This window comes from Lepidochelys olivacea (genome assembly GCF_965140295.1).
Source record: "Lepidochelys olivacea isolate rLepOli2 genome assembly, chromosome: 14".
Classification (NCBI taxonomy): domain Eukaryota; kingdom Metazoa; phylum Chordata; order Testudines; family Cheloniidae; genus Lepidochelys; species Lepidochelys olivacea.
In genome coordinates this window covers 40,993,588-41,012,926 of record NC_140424.1, presented here as the reverse complement: position 1 = coordinate 41,012,926, position 19,339 = coordinate 40,993,588, and the positions used below count along the sequence as shown (strand labels likewise).

Below are 19,339 nucleotides of genomic sequence, written 5' to 3'. Positions count from 1 at the left end.
CACTCTGCAGTCTGTCTTTATTTGGTTGCCTCAGCCTAGAAACGAGCTGTACGTGTCCTAACTGGAATAATTCGTAACAGTTGCTGTGAAATATGAAGGGAAGTTGTCGGGATTCCTGTCCCCATCCCCAGCTCAGAGCTCTGCTTGCCGACTCAGCCTGTGGCCGGCAGGCATGTGAGAAATGAGAAGACCCTCCCCTTCTCCCTGTGCTGCGGGGACAAGGAGCTCTCACCGTCTCCCAGCCCCTGGAGCCTCCTGGCCGCTCTGAGCAGGTGCCTGTGGGATTCTGCTACTCTGGCCTTCACTCTTTTCTTTCTTTGCCATGATTAGTGGGACTGTGGCAGGGGCAGCAGGTGCTGAGCGGGGGACTCTTGTTGTTTCAGATGCCGGTGACCTTGGAGGAGGTGGCTGTGTATTTCACCCAGGGGCAGGGGGCTCTGCTGGACCCCGCTCAGCATCTGATGTGTTCTGACCAGTGTTCCCTCAGTTTTTACGTCCAAGTGTGGAATGAATTTGGTTCTACGCACCAGTATGTGACACATCATCTCCATATTGGCGCACAGAACAAAATTCATGGGGTGGGGGTGGGGGTGGGGCCGAGGGATTTGGAGTGTGCGAACTGGCTCAGGACTGGGACAGGGATGAGGTGAAGGGGGTGAGGGCTCTGGATTCAGGTGTGGGCTCTGGGGTGGGGCTGCGGATCTGGAGGTTGATGTGTGAGAGGGGGTTCAGGGCTGGGACAGAGGGATGGGGTGCGGAGGGGTGAGTGCCCTGGCTAGGCATGTGGGGGTTGGGACTGGGGATGAGGGGTTTGGGGTTCAGACTGCAGTGGAGAGAGGACTCCCCCAGCCCTCTCTCACCACAGCAGTTTGGGGCCAGGTCAGAGGCAGCTCTCCCCAGCCACGGCGGCTCCTGTGGTCCTGGGCCGGGCTGAGGGAGGGGTTTCTCTCCCCAGCAGCTCCAGTGGACCTGGGCCAAACCTGGGGAGGGGCTCCTCTCCCTGCCTGCCTCCACTGCCCTCCATAGCCTGCAGTTCAGCTGCGTAGCCTGCCAGGAACACAGTTTCTGACCCCCGACCTCCCGTTAGCAGAGTGATTGCTAGTCCCTGAGTTCCCCCTTTGGGGCCAGGTTGTCTCATTCGCAGATAGTCAAGCATTTACTCTTTCTACATTTTATCCCTTATGGGCCAGAATTAACCAGATGCTAAAAAGGCGGGAGAAGGGACAGTAAAATGTGGAGTTTTCGCTTCTGTGCTATTTCAGGGCAACGGGGTGAGTGCGAGAGAGTCCCTCCTTCCCCTCTCACTGTCATGCTCCTCTCTCCACACAGCAGCCTCTGTCCCAGCCATGGAAAGTTTAACCTGCCTCCGTTCTATCCCTCCATCTCCCACGGTGTCACGTACCACCCTGTCCCTGGCTCTCCATGCTTAGGAGTCACAGCTTTGATGTCTATGATCTTAGTCAGACTCCGGAGGGCTGGAGAAGGAAGTGTCACAGACCTGGAATTGGCAGGGAAATCTCAATGAACTTCAAAGCACAGTTGGACTTTCAGATCTTATAGTCCCGTTTCCATCTATTGGTAAAATTACTTCCCAGCTTTTTCTAGGTTTGGTCCAGATCATTTGTAGATGGGAAGGTTGTTTTCTCTTTCGTTCTCTTTCTTTTATGATGATGCTAAAACTTTTGTAACTAATACAGCCGAATAATGAGGCGAGAAGTGAAGCCGGTTTAGCCACTTGAGAAGAAAATGGGTAAATTTCTTCCCCTGATTTTGAGTCTTAAAGGATTCTCTGAGATTTCCACCAACAGGAAGAAAGGGGTAAACAAAGAAACTTACAATTCATCTGTAGCACAGTGTGTAGCTCACTGATGCCACGGACTTCCCTGACCCCATGACCCAGCAAAGACTTTTCAAGTATAAAGGATCCAAGTACAAGAAGCGGGGAAAGGGGTTCTGACCCCATGTCTACTCAGGGCAGCAAGATCCCTTGAAAGACAACAGGAGCATCATTGAGCTGGGGAAGTGGTCCGAGCTGGAAGGCTTTCCAATGAGCATGGACTGCTGAAAGCTTTTGGGTGAGAGAAATCCTTTTGCTTGTAAGGGTACGTCAACACTCCAAACTTTAGTTGACCTGTATTTGGCTGACTTATAACCACTCCAGTAATGACTGAGGTAGATGATGTCCACACTGTCCTCCTTGGGTCGGTGGGGTGCGTCCTCACCAGGAGCACTTCCACTGACGGAGGAGGGGCAATGTGGGGAACTGAGAGCCCGCTCTGCCAACCAATGAATTCTTTCCTGCTGGTCAGAACTGAGTCTAACCCACCTGTCCCCTGGTTCCTTCCTCCACCATCGGAAAGCAGAACTTGTCCCTGACGCGTTCCCAGCACTTCTGGCACAGTGGGTACTGTTAGAGTAAAGTCGAGTTACTGCAGGTGGGGAGGCACTGGGTCATCACTCGCATCAGAGCCGACTCAGCCGGGGCTGCCTCCTACCTGCACTGGGCAGCTGCAGCTCCCAGCCCCGGCTCCACAGACAAGCCCTTCCTGACCTAGGCAGGGAAGGGGGAAAGAGAAGTGGAGGGCGGGTAGACCCTTGGAGGAAGAGATGGAGTTGGAGCAGGGCCTTGGAGGGAAGAGGTGGGGCAGGGATGGGACCTTGGGGGGAAGAGGCGGGGCAGGGGAGGTTGCAGCACTCCGACTTGAGTGTCCATTTTTAAAATATTCCCAAATTGGCAACCCGAGTCGCTAGCTGAGAGGTTGTGAAAATTTTTAGCAAACATAGAAATACCCTTTTTCACAGCAGCGGATTTACTAACTACCAATAAAGAAACTATGATTTTCATGTTTATAGGAGTAAGGGGATTGTTGGCCCCTTACTGAACCTTAATGGGTTGGCCATTAGTTAGGCCTTCTCCGAACACCAAAAGAAAGGGGAAGGGCCAATGAGAAATGAAGACCCTGAGACTGACAAGGGTGGGGGCGGGAGCGGAGGGGAGGCAATGCTGTAGGTCAGCCTGATTGACAGGGCAGGCAGGCCAATGAGCGAGTCAGCATCCGGGGTTCTCTCCTTTGTGTCAGCTGGGGCTGGCTGGGGGAGAGCAGAGCAGGGGGGGCTAAGGAGAGAGGAGGGCTGGGCTGGGCTGGAGGCAGAGGGAAACTGGAGCAGCCGGGAGCAGTGAGCGAAGGGGACCCTGGGCAAAGGGCCCAGGGCAAGGAGAGGCCCTCAGCCAAGAGGCCTTGCAGGCCAGACTGGGTGGGGGATCATAACCCTGACAGGAAGAGGCTGACGCTAGGAAGAAGGGTCCTACTACCTAGAGCCTGAGGGCGTGTGGCCAACACCAGAGTAAGTGTCCAACCCTGGGCATGCCTGCAGCACAGTCAGGGTCTGGGCAGGAGGCCTGGGACGTGGGAGGGACAGACTGTGAAGTGCCCTGGCATTCCAGAGAGGGTTGTTTGGGGTTCCCCCGCACAGAGCGGGGTGACATGTTTTCCTTTCATCTTTCCCACTTTTCTCTTTATTTTTATATTACTTGCTGTTTAATAAATTGTATTTGTGCTTAACTCTGTGCAATGATGAAGGAAGCATCCAGAGTGGAGAGAACACCCCACAATGGGGACAGCTGTCCTGAGTGATCACAAGACTGGGGGTCCAGCGCCTCAGGAGCCCTGGGCCCAGCCTTGGGGTTAGGGGTCCAGAGTGGAAGCGGGCGGGCGGGGGGGGGGACGGGTCCTCGAGGTTATGCAGGCGTCTGGGTAAAGGACTCAGATCCTTTTGCTAGCCAGTATTCCCCCCTCTTGCCTCTGTGCATATTGATTGGTTTCTAGTAAAGTTAATTGGGATTATAGGGGCAAGTGTGAGAGCGGGCACCAGCGAGAGCTGCTGGCTACACTCTGAGGCCACCAAATTTGGTGGTGAGAACCCCTGGGCAAGATGCTCATGATGGTCCCTTGTGCCTTGGAGCCTGTGAGTGTAACAGGAGCCGGGCACAGGGATGCTGATCCTTCGGTGAGTTGATCGCTAGGACCCAGGAGCGGCTGGGGGGCGGCTCTGGGGGGAGCGATCGCGGGGCTCAGGCCCGGCCCAGGAAGTGACTCGCAGCCGCTGCGGGGACTCTGGCTCCCGGCGAGATCCCCGAGCCCCGGCGGCTGGTGCTGGGAGCCCGGATCCCGGAGCCCGGGCTGCAGCCGGGAGAGGGGAACCTCCAGCCGGGCCCTGCCCGCTGCTCCCCGGGAGCCTCTCCCAGGGCAGAGCCCCCAGCCCGGCCAGGGCCCCTTCCCGGCCCGGCCCCTGCCCCGGGGGGCCCCGCTCGGGGGGAAGGTAAGAGAGACCCTCCCATCCCCCCTTGCAGCGGGCCCCCCCCCCGGTCATATCTGGGCTGCTGGGGGAGGAGGATAAAGAGGGGCCGGAGGCGGGTGCAGGGGATGCCGGGGGCAGGCTGGGATGGGGGCAGGGGTGCACGGAAGGGAAGATGGGGCAATGGAGGAGGATCGGGGGACTGTGGGGCTGAGGGGAGCGAGGTCGGGAATGGGGGAAGACGTGAGTGGGGGGCACAGCGAGGGAAAGGGGGGATGTGGGGAGGCGGGCGGAGAGAAGCTCTTCTCAGCTTTGGGAGTGATCAGGGGACTAACCCCTCAGGGTGCAGAAGCTACACGGAAAAAAACCCAAACCCCCCTTAACCCCCCCCCCCCGACACACACACCCCGCTCTGAGTGTATTATTGTCAGACACCCCTGTGGTGGTGGGGTCTGTGTGCCCTGAGTGTTGGGGGCTGCCCAGGGCCCTGGTCTGATTTCTCTGTAGGGTTCAGATCTCAGCCACACCAGAGTCAGACCGGAGTCACTGCTGTCTCAGGCAGGGGGGTGCGCGGATGGGCCAATTGGGTTAAGCCTCTTCCTGCCTGTCCCTGGGGGCTGCCGGGGGAGTCCAGGGCAGCTCAATCTTCAGGTGATGCCACCAGAGGTCTGCAGGTATTGTTAAGGCAGAGGGGTTTACACTGCAATGGGGGGAAATCTCCCAAAGTGGCCCTTTTGGTTCCTCTCTTTTCTTTAGCATTTGGCTCAGAGATGCTGTTACTGGGAGGATCTGAAGAGTCTGGGGGGAATCGGGGTGAGACACGGACAGAAGCCCCTTTTGTAACCTCCCTCTCGCCCCGACAGGCTGAGGAATCAGGACCACGTTTCACCAAAGATCGGCCAGTCTTCCAGGAGACAGAGAAGGGAAATGGCTGTGTTGGAGCCAGCTCAGGTAGGGGATTTTCAGGGAGCTGCTGGGCGGGGAAGGGAGGAGAGAGGGTTTGATAAACCTACTGATTTACTAAGTAGGCCCATTGTGGCAAGGAAAGGGGAAGGGGACATTCCCCCATTTCTCAGGCAGGATATAACCACCTCGGCAGGGCTGGGAACATTTTCCAGGCTCCCAGCGCTGGATCCTGAACCCACTTGCCTGGGGCTGCTGTGAAATACGAAGGGAAGCTGTCAGGATTCCTGTCCCTGTCCCCAGCTCAGAGGCGTGTGGGAAATGAGAAGATCCTGGCGTGCTCCGTGTGCTGGGGCAGACAGGGAGCTCTCACCCGCTCCGCCTCCTGAAGCCTCCTGGCTGCTCTGAGCAGGGTGTGGGTGGGATTCTGCTACTCTGGCCCTCCCACAGCTTCATGTTTTTTTTTCCTTTCCCATGAGTAGTTGGATTGTGGCTGGGGCAGCAGGTGCTGAGTGGGGGACTCTTGGTGTTTCAGATGCCGGTGACCTTCGAGGAGGTGGCTATTTATTTCACCCAGGGGCAGGGGGATCTGCTGGACCCCACTCAGAGAGCCCTCTACAAGGACATCATGCAGGAGAACTACGAGATGGTGACCTCGCTGGGTAAGGGATTCCCGTCCCCTCAGTTATTAGAAGCTGTGGGGTCTACGTGTCTTAATGTGGTGAGGTTTTTCCCTGGTCAGTTAGAGCAGAGGCGAATGGGTTCCATAATGCACAGCTGCCATGTGAGAAATACATGCATTTCGGTGCCCTCTCCACTGGGACACGGGAGTCAAAACTCAATGGACAAGCTAAACCATCCCCACCCCTCCAGCTTTCAAAGGGGCATAAATCCGCATTGTTTTTTCTTGTCTCTATTGTTTCTTGGCTGCACATACAATCTCTGTTCATCTCCCTCCTTGGGAATAGCTCCAGGCATGGGGAGAACTCTGGGCTCTGCAGGTTTAGAAAGAGGCAGGCTGAAGTCGAGACCTGTGTGTGAGTCAGCAAGGCCCCCAGAGCGCACAGATCCTGGGAACGCCTAGTGAGGGTGTAGTAATAATTCAACTCACCTCCCCAGACAATGTCCTCTGCATAAGGGGGCTCAGTGACCCTGTTCCCATCCTCTTGGATTCCACCTTCCTCCAGCAGAGCACAGGGACAGGTTCCACTCACGGAACGTCCTTTGTGACAAATCCTCCACCAATGGTCCATGCACCCTGATCTGGACTCATTTCACCTTCTGCACAGGATTTCCCATTCCCAAACCTGAGCTTATCGCCCGGCTGGAACGAGGGGAAGAGCTGTGGGTGTCCGACCTCCAGGATTTCAAGGACAGAAGGCTTCGGAGATGCACCAGCAAAGGTGAGGACTGACAGAGAAACCATCTAGGGAACAAAGGAAAAAGTTGAGAATCCCAAAATATGATATGAGTAACGCCCTCAGTTCTTCTTCATCTCACCGAGAGCAGGGCTATGGTCAGCAGATTTTGCTCACGCCATTCCACCCTTCCCGTCTCTCCTTCCTTGTAAGCGTTTGGGTGGGATGTGGAGGCAGAATCCAATTGCTCAGTCTTTGTGTTGGCTTTTCCCTCAGTGCTATTCCTCTTTCTCCCCAGCACAATGACTCCTCTCTGGATTGTGTCTCTCCCAGCAGGTGCTGAGCGAGGGAGTGAGAAGAAGGAGGGGAATCATCATGAGGCAGTTCCTGGGGAAGTGGAACCACAGGGGACCTTTTTGGGAAGAGCTGAAGGGAATTTTTCCCCTTGCTGGAATCAGGGAGAAGCCTGGAGAAATTGGCACAGGTCAGAGAGGCTTCTGATAAACCAACCCAGGAAGAAAGTGGATGAATCTCTTAACGGTGGGGGTGGAGACAAGAATCCCAGAGAGCAGCAGACAAATCCCAAGGAAGAGACACCCTGGCACTGCCTTGAGTGTGGGAAAGGATTCATTGTGAGATCACAACTTGTTACACATCAGACAGTCCATATGGGAGAGAAACCATTTCAATGCTTGGACAGTGGGGAAAGCTTCAATAAGCGCACAGATCTCAATGACCATGGGAGAAGCCACACTGTAGACAAGCCCATTCAATGCATTGAATGCGGGAAATGTTTCAGTTCAAAGTCAGCACTAAATTCACATGAGAAAAGCCACACAGAAGAGAGACCCCACAAGTGCTTGGACTGTGGGAAAAGTTTCAAGCAGAAATCAGACCTTGTTCGTCATCAGGCAATCCACACAGGAGAGAGACCCCACAAGTGCTTGCACTGTGGAAAAAGTTTCAAGTGGAAATCAGACCTTGTTCATCATCAGGCAATCCACACAGGACAGAGACCCCACAAGTGCTTGGATTGTGGGAAAAGTTTCACAGCGAGGTCAAACCTTCTTAAACATAAAACAATTCACAAAGGAGAAAGATCCCATAAGTGCTTGGACTGTGGGAAAAGTTTCATGCAGAAATCTTACCTTCTTAAACATAAAAGAATTCACAAAGGAGAAAAACCCCACAAGTGCTTGGACTGTGGGAAAAGTTTCACATGGCGGTCACACCTTGTTAATCATCAGGCAATCCACACAGGAGAGAGACCCCACAAGTGCTTGGACTGTGGGAAAAGTTTCAAGCAGAGGTCAGTACTTGTAAAACATCGGGCAGTCCACACAGGAGAGAGACCCCACAAGTGCTTTGATTGTGGGAAACGTTTCAAGCAGAGGTCAGACCTTGTTAAACATCAGGCAATCCACACAGGAGAAAGACCCCACAAGTGCTTGGACTGTGGGAAAAGTTTCAGATGGAGGTCAGACCTTGTTAAACATCAGGCAATCCACACAGGAGAAAGACCCCACAAGTGCTTGGACTGTGGGAAAAGTTTCACTTGGAAATCAGCCCTTGGTAATCATCAGAAAATCCATACAGGAGAGAGACCCCATAAATGCTTGGACTGTGGGAAAAGTTTCACAGAGAGGTCAACCCTTGTTAAACATCAGGCAATCCACACAGGAGAAAGATCCCATAAGTGCTTGGACTGTGGGAAAAGTTTCAAGCGGAAGTCACACTTTGTTAATCATCAGGCAATGCACACAAGAGGAAGACCCCATAAGTGCTTGGACTGTGGGAAAAGTTTCACATGGCGGTCACACCTTGTTAATCATCAGGCAATCCACACAGGAGAAAGACCCCACAAGTGCTTGGACTGTGGGAAAAGTTTCACTTGGAAATCAGCCCTTGGTTATCATCAGAAAATCCATACAGGAGAGAGACCCCACAAGTGCTTGGAGTGTGGGAAAAGTTTCATACGGACATCAGACCTCGTTAAACATGGAGGAATCCACAGAAGATGTAAACTTCTGTGACACATGGCAAGAAAAGGTTAAGCAACTTGTATGTAATTGACTCAGATTCAACTTTTAGACAGAGATTTTAAAAGTGTTTCCACCTTCATTAAGCTAGAGTTTGAAATGTAAACATGTTAAAGACTTGGAAGAGGGGTAACTGTCGTGGTCTATATTTAGCTATATCTTTTTAGAGGTTAACAATTTATGCAAAGGGTTCCTGTATTTTGTTAATTCAGAGATTATACCCATCGCCCATGTCACCTGCCCAATTCCAGCTCCCTCTCCTTGAAATCACTGGGGTTAGGGGCTGAAGGATGGAGGGAATGTTTATAGCTGAAATCACCAAAATGTGTTTTGCAAGGTGGCCATATATGTGCTTGTGAGGGTGGGGCGTAAATGACCACACACACAAAGAAGGTGGGGCCAATGAAACACATTTGAGAACCACTGGTCTACACTCTTATGGTCACCACGATTACAAAAGGATAAGTCTTCTCCAAAGTATGTCTTGTGAAGTATCAGTCACCCTTACTTCTGTGCTGCTGCTGGAGGCCTTCAGAGCCGGGCGCATCGCCAGCAGCGACTCTGCCTTTAGAGCTGGGTGGCCATATATGTGCTTGTGAGGGCGGGGGCGGAAATGACGACACACACAAAGAAGGGGGGGGCCAATGAAACACTTTTGAGAACCACTGGTCTACACTCTTATGGTCACCACGATTACAGAAGGATAAATCTTCTCCAAAGTATGTCTTGTGAAGTATGCTAGGAAAAGTCATCGCCTGCTGAATATTATTGTCCTGTTAAAATGTGTCGATCAGCACTCTCCATGGAGCTCTGAGAGTTTGCTGTATGTTTGTTACATGCTGGAAAGCTGGAAAACGCCCACAGACTCACTCTTTAGAGACAATGGTACCTGCAGACCAGCTAGGTGCTAAGTGGCCATTAATTGCTTAGCTGGCCATTCACCAGCTGTGGAGCTGTGAACAAGAGAGTTACAATTCACCAGAAGGATGGCTGGACCCTCACTTTGGCCACAGACTGATTGTTGCCTGCCCCCTGGCTGGAGCTTGAACCTCAAAGAAGAGAATGGTATAAAAGCAGAAGGGAGAATTGCCTCCATTTTCACCTCTCCTCTCCCATCTTTACAGAAGTCAAGGATATGCCTTGAAAGGCCACCGGGGCCTTGGACTGGGGAGGACGCACCAAGGCAGGAAGGAAATCTGTCCTGGGTACTAAGAACTAACTAGTTTTGACCTTTCACATCTTTCTCCCTTGTGATCCCTGAAAACCTCCTTGTTCCAGTTAATAAACCGATTTTAGTGTTTTGTCTGGACCTGTGTGTTTTCCTTGAAGTGTTTGGGGGATTTGACTTGAGAGAACAAGGCTTTGGCCTAATCTGATCCCTTTGTGGGGGGGGGATGACCCACTAATTATTGAGTTTGTCCAGCACAGTGAACAGACTGAGCAGTTTAAGATGCAGATTCCCGGGGTGCAAGGCTGGGAGTAGAAAACTGGCTGATGTTGCTGTCTTGTTTAGTAACTTCATGAGTGTCTTGCTAGTCACACTCAGTACAGTGCAGCCAGGAGTGAGTTTGAATGCCAGTGGCTGTGTGTGAGCAGAGCGTGGAGGGGTTTGTTGTTTACACAGCGATGCAGCAGGGTGGATTTGATTTAAATCACTAGTCTGGAAGACTCGATTTAATCATGGTATTCTACAGAAAAGTACATTCTTGGTTTTTATAATCTTAATAGATCATAGAATCCTAGAATATCAGGGTTGGAAGGGACCTCAGGAGGTCATCTAGTCCAACCCCCTGCTCAAAGCAGAACCGATCCCCAATTAAATCGTCCCAGCCAGGGCTTTGTCAAGCCTGACCTTAAAAACTCCTAAGGAAGGAGATTCCACCACCTCCCTAGGTAACGCAGTCCAGTGTTTCACCACCCTCCTAGTGAAAAAGTTTTTCCTAATATCCAACCTAAACCTCCCCCACTGCAACTTGAGACCATTACTCCTTGTTCTGTCATCCACTCCCACCGAGAATAGTCTAGATCCATCCTCTTTGGAACCACCTTTCAGGTAGTTGAAAGCAGCTATCAAATCTCCCCTCATTCTTCTCTTCTGTAGACTAAATAATCCCAGATCCCTCAGCCTCTCCTCATAAGTCATGTGTTCCAGTCCCCTAATCATTTTTGTTGCCCTCCGCTGGATTCTCTGCAATATTTCCACATCCTTCTTGCAGTGTGGGGCCCAAAACTGGACACAGTACTCCAGATGAGGCCTCACCAATGTCGAATAGAGGGGAACGATCACGTCCCTCGATCTGCTGCCAATGCCCCTACTTATACATCCCAAAATGCCATTGGCCTTCTTGGCAACAAGGGCACACTGCTGACTCATATCCAGCTTCTCATCCACTGTCACCCCCAGATCCTTTTCCGCAGAACTGCTGCCTAGTCATTCGGTCCCTACTCTGTAGCAGTGCATTGGATTCTTCCATCCTAAGTGCAGGACCCTGCACTTATCCTTGTTGAACCTCATCAGATTTCTTTTGGCCCAATCCTCTAATTTGTCTAGGTCCCTCTGTGTCCTATCCCTTCCTGCCACCGTATTTACCACTCCTCCTAGTTTAGTATCATCCGCAAATTTGCTGAGAATGCAATCCACACCATCCTCCAGATCATTTATGAAGATATTGAACAAAACCGGCCCCAGGACCGATCCTTGGGGCACTCCACTTGATAACCGGCTGCCAACTAGACATGGAGCCATTGATCACTCCCCGTTGAGCCTGACAATCTAGCCAATTTTCTACCCACCTTATAGTGCATTCGTCCAGCCCATACTTCTTTAACTTGCAGACAAGAATACTCTGGGAGACCATGTCAAAAGCTTTACTAAAGCCAAGGAACACTACGTCCACTGCTTTCCCTTCATCCACAGAACCAGTTATCTCGTCATAGGAAAGTTGTAGGAAAGGTGCGTGGCAGCCTCCTGTTCATAATTATTAGGGGAAATTAAGCTAGTTAGCATATGTGACTCCATTTTGGGTTTCCTCTCGGCCATTAACTAGAAGCGAGCACACCACGTACCAAGGAAGGAAGGAAGGATCCTTCAGGGTGGACAGCTGGACAGTTTCAAGAGAAGGGAAACAAAGGAGACAGGAACCAGCCGACATGCCTGAAATAGCTGCTAATTTAGCGTTTTTGCAGGGGGAAGGTGGCTGCAGGGGATTGGTGATAGATAAGGAGAAGGCCTGTTTTTTGGGTTAGGCCCCCCGAGGCACACAGGCAGGATGTTTTGCCAACAGTATAGAATCTTTGTGTAACCTGCAATCGGGGTCCCGCTCTGCTTAACGGAGCGGTGCCACGCTCGAGCGTAAGAAACCTACAAACTCTGAGACACTCTGCAGTCTGTCTTTATTTGGTTGCCTCAGCCTAGAAACAAACTGTACATGTCCTAACTGGAATAATTCGTAACAGTTTGGGACTCTAGGCTTGCCCTCGTAAGCGAAGCCGCACTCCTTCCCTCAGACAACTCCAGCCGGCACCAGGTGAGTTCACCTTCAAGAACTCGGAGGAACGGGCGTGTGGGCCGTCGCTTAGGCGATAAGGTGGCACCTGAGGCGTTCTTTTGGTAGCCCTAGAATGGGCTCTGGGCAGAGTGTGAGCAGGGGAACCCCTTTGGCTGAGATTCTCGGGAATTGGAAAAATATTTCTGGCACCCCTGGGTTAGGTGAAAGGAGAGCTGTAATTTTGTATAAAGTCGAGTGGCCAGCGCTGACTATTCAGACGCCCTTTGGATGGCCACCCGACGGAACTTTTGCACAGGATGAATTAACCTGCCTTAGACAACAGCTGGAGGACAAGCATCCAGCTGAAATGGATTATTGGTATGTATGGGATAATTGGGCATACGCCTGAGATAAGGGGCGCCCCTCAACTTTGGGCTCTGGTACCAGATCTAAGGTTTGCATGCCGCTTGCAGGTTCCGCTCCGCCCTATGCTGCTTTCCCTCCTCCGTCTCTTCCCGCTACTCCTCCTCCTGTTGCCCCTCTATAGCCGCCTGTAACCCTACCCCCTGTTGCGCTTCAAGTGCCCGATACAACAACCCGTTGCGACGAGCAATGACCGTGTCACTATGGTCACGTCCACCGCCCTTTTGGGCCTGGGGACCTGGTCACCTGGCAGTCACAGATGCCGAGGTTCGCGAGGATCCGGAAAGAGTCCTACAGACTATCCGTTCAGTCCTTACGGCATTTAACCCTAACTGGGCAGACGTCCAGGCTATTTTGCAAACCCTATTTACCCCTGACGAGAAGTATTCTATTCTAGACGCCAATCGGCGTTGGGCGGGGGACGCTGAGAATCGCACCCCTTGGCCCGAAGCCGATCCAGGTTGGGATCCTAACGACCTCAATGGCCGGGCCAGCCTCTCAGCTGCCCGGGAAGGGCTCCTGGAGAGCATCCGTAGGGCGGGTAGTAAGACGGCAAATTGGTCAAAAATTAGAGAGTGCCAGCAAGACCTAAACGAGCATCCGTCTGCATGTTTGGCCAGCTTGTTTAAGCAGGTTAGAATGTATGGGGGAGGGGTGGAGCCAGAAGCCGAGGTTAGCCGCATGATGATGGTCTCTTACTTTGTCGATCAAGCGGCGCCGGACATAAAGAAGTATTTAACTAAACATGTTCCCGATTGGCCAGGGAAAGCCCTAAGCGAAGTAGTTCGCCTGGTCACTTTTGTGTTTAATGGTAGGGACGAGGAGAAAGCTAAGGAAAAACGTAAGCAAAAGAAGGAGGAAGTAAGTATGTTGGCAGCCGCATTGCAGGTTCTCTTGGGGAATCAGCACTGGCAGGGACACGGGAATATAAGGGGGAGGGGACGCGGACGTGGGACAGGACGGGGAGGAGGCTGTGGTGGGACAAGGAACGGGAACTGTTATTATTGTAAGCAACCGGGGCACTGGAAGAAGGAATACCCCCTGCTTCCACGAGGGGCTCCTTGGCAGGATCAGCCGGTGACCGGTTCCTCCTTTCCCCCTAACGCTTCCCAGGACTTCGATAATCCCCAGTGACGAGAGGCAGAGATTTTGGGAGCCGTGGGAGAGTTGGAATGGAATCTTGGATTGCAGTCGCATATTTCCTTGTAAATTGTGGAACGGTTTGTACCCTTTTTGGTGGATACCGGAGCCACCCTTTCCACTTGAACTTTTGTTCCGGGCTCTCTTTCTAATACCAAGGTTTGGGTGCAGGATATTGAGGGCGACCCGTGCCCAGGTCCCCTATCCTGCCCTGTCCCTCTGGAGCTGGGTTCCTTAAAGTTGTCACAGAGATTTGTTGTTATGCCAGAAGGCCCCGCTAACCTTGGGTGAGACATGCTTAGCAAGCTGGGAGCCCACATATATTATGCCCACGAGGGGCTTCACATGTCCGTCCCGGACTCGGCGGTTGCTTCTCTTATGGCCTCACTAACCCCGATTCCCGATCTCCCCACAGAATTCTCCAGCGTCCCACCCAATTTGTGGAGCGTGAGTTCCACCGACGTGGGCCTCCTTCAATCAGCCACTCCAGTCAGTCTGCAGGTAAGGGATGGGCCGCCTCCCTCCGTAAAACAATATCCCTTGCCGAAGGAGGCGGAGGAAGGTATTTCCCTTCTTATCTCTAGCTACTTAACCCAGGAGGTCTTGGTTCCATGCAGTTCTCCTTGCCCTGGGCAACACAGCATGGGGAGGAGGTGACCAGCCCTCAGTGGAGAAAGAAGTGGTTAGGGACTATTTAGAAAAGCTGGACGTGCACAAGTCCATGGGGCCGGATGCGTTGCATCCGAGAGCGCTAAAGCAGTTGGCGGCTGTGATTGCAGAGGCATTGGCCATTATCTTTGAAAACTCGTGGCAAACGGGGGAAGTCCCGGACGACTGGAAAAAGGCTAATGTAGTGCCAATCTTTAAAAAAGGGAAGAAGGAGGATCCTGGGAACTACAGGCCAGTCAGCCTCACCTCAGTCCCCAGAAAAATCATGGAGCAAGTCCTCAAGGAATCAATCCTGAAGCACTTAGACGAGAGAAAAGTGATCAGGAACAGTCAGCATGGATTCACCAAGGGAAGGTCATGCCTGACTAATCTAATCGCCTTCTATGATGAGATTACTGGTTCTGTGGATGAAGGGAAAGCAGTAGATGTATTGTTTCTTGACTTTAGCAAAGCTTTTGACACGGTCTCCCACAGTATTCTTGTCAGCAAGTTAAAGAAGTATGGGCTGGATGAATGCACTATAAGGTGGGTAGAAAGTTGGCTAGATTGTCGGGCTCAATGGGTAGTGATCAATGGCTCCATGTCTAGTTGGCAGCCAGTATCAAGAGGAGTGCCCCAAGGGTCAGTCCTGGGGCCGGTTTTGTTCAATATCTTCATAAATGATCTGGAGGATGGTGTGGAATTCACTCTCAGCAAATTTGCGGATGATACTAAACTAGGAGGAGTGGTAAATACGGTGGCAGGTAGAGATAGGATACAGAGGGACCTAGACAAATTGGAGGATTGGGCCAAAAGGAATCTGATGAGGTTCAACAAGGATAAGTGCAGGGTCCTGCACTTAGGATGGAAGAATCCAATGCACCGCTACAGACTAGGGACCGAATGACTAGGCAGCAGTTCTGCAGAAAAGGACCTAGGGGTGACAGTGGACGAGAAGCTGGATATGAGTCAGCAGTGTGCCCTTGTTGCCAAGAAGGTCAATGGCATTTTGGGATGTCTAAGTAGGGGCATAGCCAGCAGATCGAGGGTCGTGATCGTTCCCCTCTATTTGACATTGGTGAGGCCTCATCTGGAGTACTGTGTCCAGTTTTGGGCCCCACACTACAAGAAGGAGAGGCTGAGGGAGAGGCTGAGGGAACTGGGATTTAGACTGCAGAAGAGAAGAAGAGGGGAGATTTGATAGCTGCTTTCAACTCCCTGAAAGGTGGTTCCAAAGAGGATGGATCTAGACTATTCTCAGTGGTAGCGGATGACAGGACAAGGAGTAATGGTCTCAAGTTGCAGTGGGGAAGGTTTTGGTTGGATATTAGGAAAAACTTTTTCACTAGGAGGGTGGTGAAACACTGGAATGCGTTACCTAGGGAGGTGGTAGAATCTCCTTCCTTAGAAGTTTTTAAGGTCAGGCTTGACAATGCCCTGGCTGGAATGATTTAATTGGGGATCGGTCCTGTTTGAGCAGGGGGTTGGACTAGATGACCTCCTGAGGTCCCTTCCAACCCTGATATTCTATGATTCTATGCTTCTATGATTCTAATGCTCCTATCCTTCCTGTGAAAAAGTCAAAACCGGGCCCAGATGGGCGCCCAGTTTATTGGTTCGTTCAAGATCTGCGTGAGATAAATAGTTATGTTATAACCCCCCACCAAGTGGTCCCTGATCCGAGTACTATCCTGACACTGATTCCCCAGTCGGCCAGTGGTGTCCTATTGCAGTACCTAGGGGATCGCCCACGCCCCATAGCTTAGTATTCCCTACCTTAGGACCCGGTCATTCGGGGATCGGTCTCCTGTGTGTGGTCCATTGCCGCTGCAGCCCTTATGGTGGAACGGTCACGCCCTATTGTTCTGGGGCACCCTTTGCCTGTCTGGGTCCCCCACGAAGTTGAGGTTCTCTTAAAGCAGCATACAACGCAAGCGCTGTCTCCACAGTGGGCCCACAAATAGGAGCGGATTCTGCTGGATTCAACTATTGGGGTCTCGAGACTCCATCAGGACTTCTTGTTTTCTTGTTACTTGGACTTATATTTGTTGTCCTGTTTTGTGCGTGGTACACGGGAGGATGCAAATACTGATATGGATGGCCTGTGAAATCCCCTCTCTATTCTCGAGTTCGGTACACGGATGGGAAAGCAACAGCTTCCTGGATTTAACCCATGCTATAGCACAGGGGGTTAACCGAACACGGTGTTGGCTCTGTATTCATACCCCCACGTACATAGGTCAGGGAATCCCGTTGGTAAGGGAGCCTATCCCTCTCAACCGAACCCTCCTGGCCGGATTATGGACAGACACTCCATTTAACTGGAATGTTACAATCCAAACTTGGTCTATTGATATGGTGGCCCAGGGTAGTTATGTTTTATGTGTGTCATGACGTAAGAATTTCGAAAATACAGTTTTTGTGGATAACTTTGTAGGGTCCAGTGATAGCACCCGCATTAGCTCTGGTGCGGCAAGTCCCCCCAAGTATTCCAGGGCGCCGTGGCCGGTCCCTGAGGGATCAGGCTGGTTCTGGTTGTGCAACCGCACGGCTTATAAGGTCCTCCCGGCAGGTTGGTGTGGTACATGCACCTTAGTACCCGCTGTTACAGTACACCAGGCCCTAGCCCAGGGGGAAATTGGGAACCTGGTATGGAGGAACCGACGAAATGTCCCATCAAATCCTCTCTCTGAACGGCCTACAGGCTTTCACTCCTTTGTTCGTTGGTTTTTGCCCTGGGTGTGGGTGAGTGAATTGGAAAAGGCTACAGTTAATATTTCTGCAGCCTTAGAATTAATGGCAAATGCCACTGCAGACGCCTTGTCTACCCTTCAAATGGAGGTGACTCAGTTATCTCAGCCCACACTGCAGAACCCCTTAGCCTTAGACTATCTCCTTGCAAACCGGGGGTGGGGGGGTGGGGGGGTTGTGCTCTTGTTAACTCAAGCTGTTGTGTCTTTGTGAATCAACACAGCAGGGTAGAAGTCGATATCCACACCCTTATGCAGCAGGCCACCTCACTTCACCGTGTCACCCTTGACGACACCAGTACCGGATTCCACCACACGCTCCTCTCTCCACACCTCACCTCCAGGCTGCCAGACTTGGGGGCTTGGGGAAGGCGTATTTTGTACCTCCTTCTTATGGCTGGTTCTCTTTTTGTATTACTTTTGTATACCTACAATGCTGTAGTATGAGCTGCCGGCAAATTTTAATCTTGCATCGAGGTTATTCTGCCCTCATATAGTTTACTGACGTATATAACAAAAGGAAGGACTGTCAGGGGCAATCAACCGAGTTAGCATATGTGACTCCATTTTGGGTTTCCTGTCGGCCATTAACTAGAAGCGAGCACATCACATACCAAGGGAGGAGGATCCTTCAGGGTGGACAGCTGGACAGTTTCAAGATAAGGGAAACAAAGGAGACAGGAACCAGCCGACATGCCTGAAATAGCTGCTAATTCAGCGTTTTTGCAGCGGGAAGGTGGCTGCAGGGGACTGGTGATAGATAAGGAGAAGGCCTGTTTATTGGGTTAGGCCTCCCCCACCCCACCCCCCGCCCCGAGGCACACAGGCAGGATGTTTTGCCAACAGTATATAATCTTTGTGTAACCTGTAATCGGGGTCCCGCTCTGCTTAAGAGAACGGTACCACGCTCGAGCGTAATAAACCTACAAACGCTGAGACACTCTGCAGTCTGTCTTTATTTGGTTGCCTCAGCCTAGAAACGAGCTGTACGTGTCCTAACTGGAATAATTCGTAACAGTTGCTGTGAAATATGAAGGGAAGTTGTCGGGATTCCTGTCCCCATCCCCAGCTCAGAGCTCTGCTTGCCGACTCAGCCTGTGGCCGGCAGGCATGTGAGAAATGAGAAGACCCTCCCCTTCTCCCTGTGCTGCGGGGACAAGGAGCTCTCACCGTCTCCCAGCCCCTGGAGCCTCCTGGCCGCTCTGAGCAGGTGCCTGTGGGATTCTGCTACTCTGGCCTTCACTCTTTTCTTTCTTTGCCATGATTAGTGGGACTGTGGCAGGGGCAGCAGGTGCTGAGCGGGGGACTCTTGTTGTTTCAGATGCCGGTGACCTTGGAGGAGGTGGCTGTGTATTTCACCCAGGGGCAGGGGGCTCTGCTGGACCCCGCTCAGCATCTGATGTGTTCTGACCAGTGTTCCCTCAGTTTTTACGTCCAAGTGTGGAATGAATTTGGTTCTACGCACCAGTATGTGACACATCATCTCCATATTGGCGCACAGAACAAAATTCATGGGGTGGGGGTGGGGGTGGGGCCGAGGGATTTGGAGTGTGCGAACTGGCTCAGGACTGGGACAGGGATGAGGTGAAGGGGGTGAGGGCTCTGGATTCAGGTGTGGGCTCTGGGGTGGGGCTGCGGATCTGGAGGTTGATGTGTGAGAGGGGGTTCAGGGCTGGGACAGAGGGATGGGGTGCGGAGGGGTGAGTGCCCTGGCTAGGCATGTGGGGGTTGGGACTGGGGATGAGGGGTTTGGGGTTCAGACTGCAGTGGAGAGAGGACTCCCCCAGCCCTCTCTCACCACAGCAGTTTGGGGCCAGGTCAGAGGCAGCTCTCCCCAGCCACGGCGGCTCCTGTGGTCCTGGGCCGGGCTGAGGGAGGGGTTTCTCTCCCCAGCAGCTCCAGTGGACCTGGGCCAAACCTGGGGAGGGGCTCCTCTCCCTGCCTGCCTCCACTGCCCTCCATAGCCTGCAGTTCAGCTGCGTAGCCTGCCAGGAACACAGTTTCTGACCCCCGACCTCCCGTTAGCAGAGTGATTGCTAGTCCCTGAGTTCCCCCTTTGGGGCCAGGTTGTCTCATTCGCAGATAGTCAAGCATTTACTCTTTCTACATTTTATCCCTTATGGGCCAGAATTAACCAGATGCTAAAAAGGCGGGAGAAGGGACAGTAAAATGTGGAGTTTTCGCTTCTGTGCTATTTCAGGGCAACGGGGTGAGTGCGAGAGAGTCCCTCCTTCCCCTCTCACTGTCATGCTCCTCTCTCCACACAGCAGCCTCTGTCCCAGCCATGGAAAGTT

General features: G+C 52.3%; 1 protein-coding gene across 2 annotated transcripts; it reads left to right on the top strand.

The window, feature by feature from the left end:
• The first annotated feature begins 5,735 nt into the window (after positions 1–5,735).
• LOC311530844 (uncharacterized protein) lies at positions 5,736–17,983 on the top strand. Of its 2 annotated transcripts, XR_014714101.1 has the most exons (3): positions 5,736–5,861; positions 14,063–14,148; positions 17,270–17,983. XR_014714101.1 is itself a non-coding variant. In XM_084647793.1 (2 exons), exon 2 carries the CDS (start codon positions 6,860–6,862, stop codon positions 8,588–8,590), a length of 1,731 nt encoding a protein of 576 aa, XP_084503919.1. In that variant the 5' UTR covers positions 5,736–5,861; positions 6,489–6,859; the 3' UTR covers positions 8,591–9,897. The 2 variants fall into 2 exon arrangements, 1 of the variants encoding a protein (XP_084503919.1); XM_084647793.1 differs by lacking the exons at positions 14,063–14,148; positions 17,270–17,983 and adding an exon at positions 6,489–9,897.
• The last annotated feature ends 1,356 nt before the right edge of the window (positions 17,984–19,339 follow it).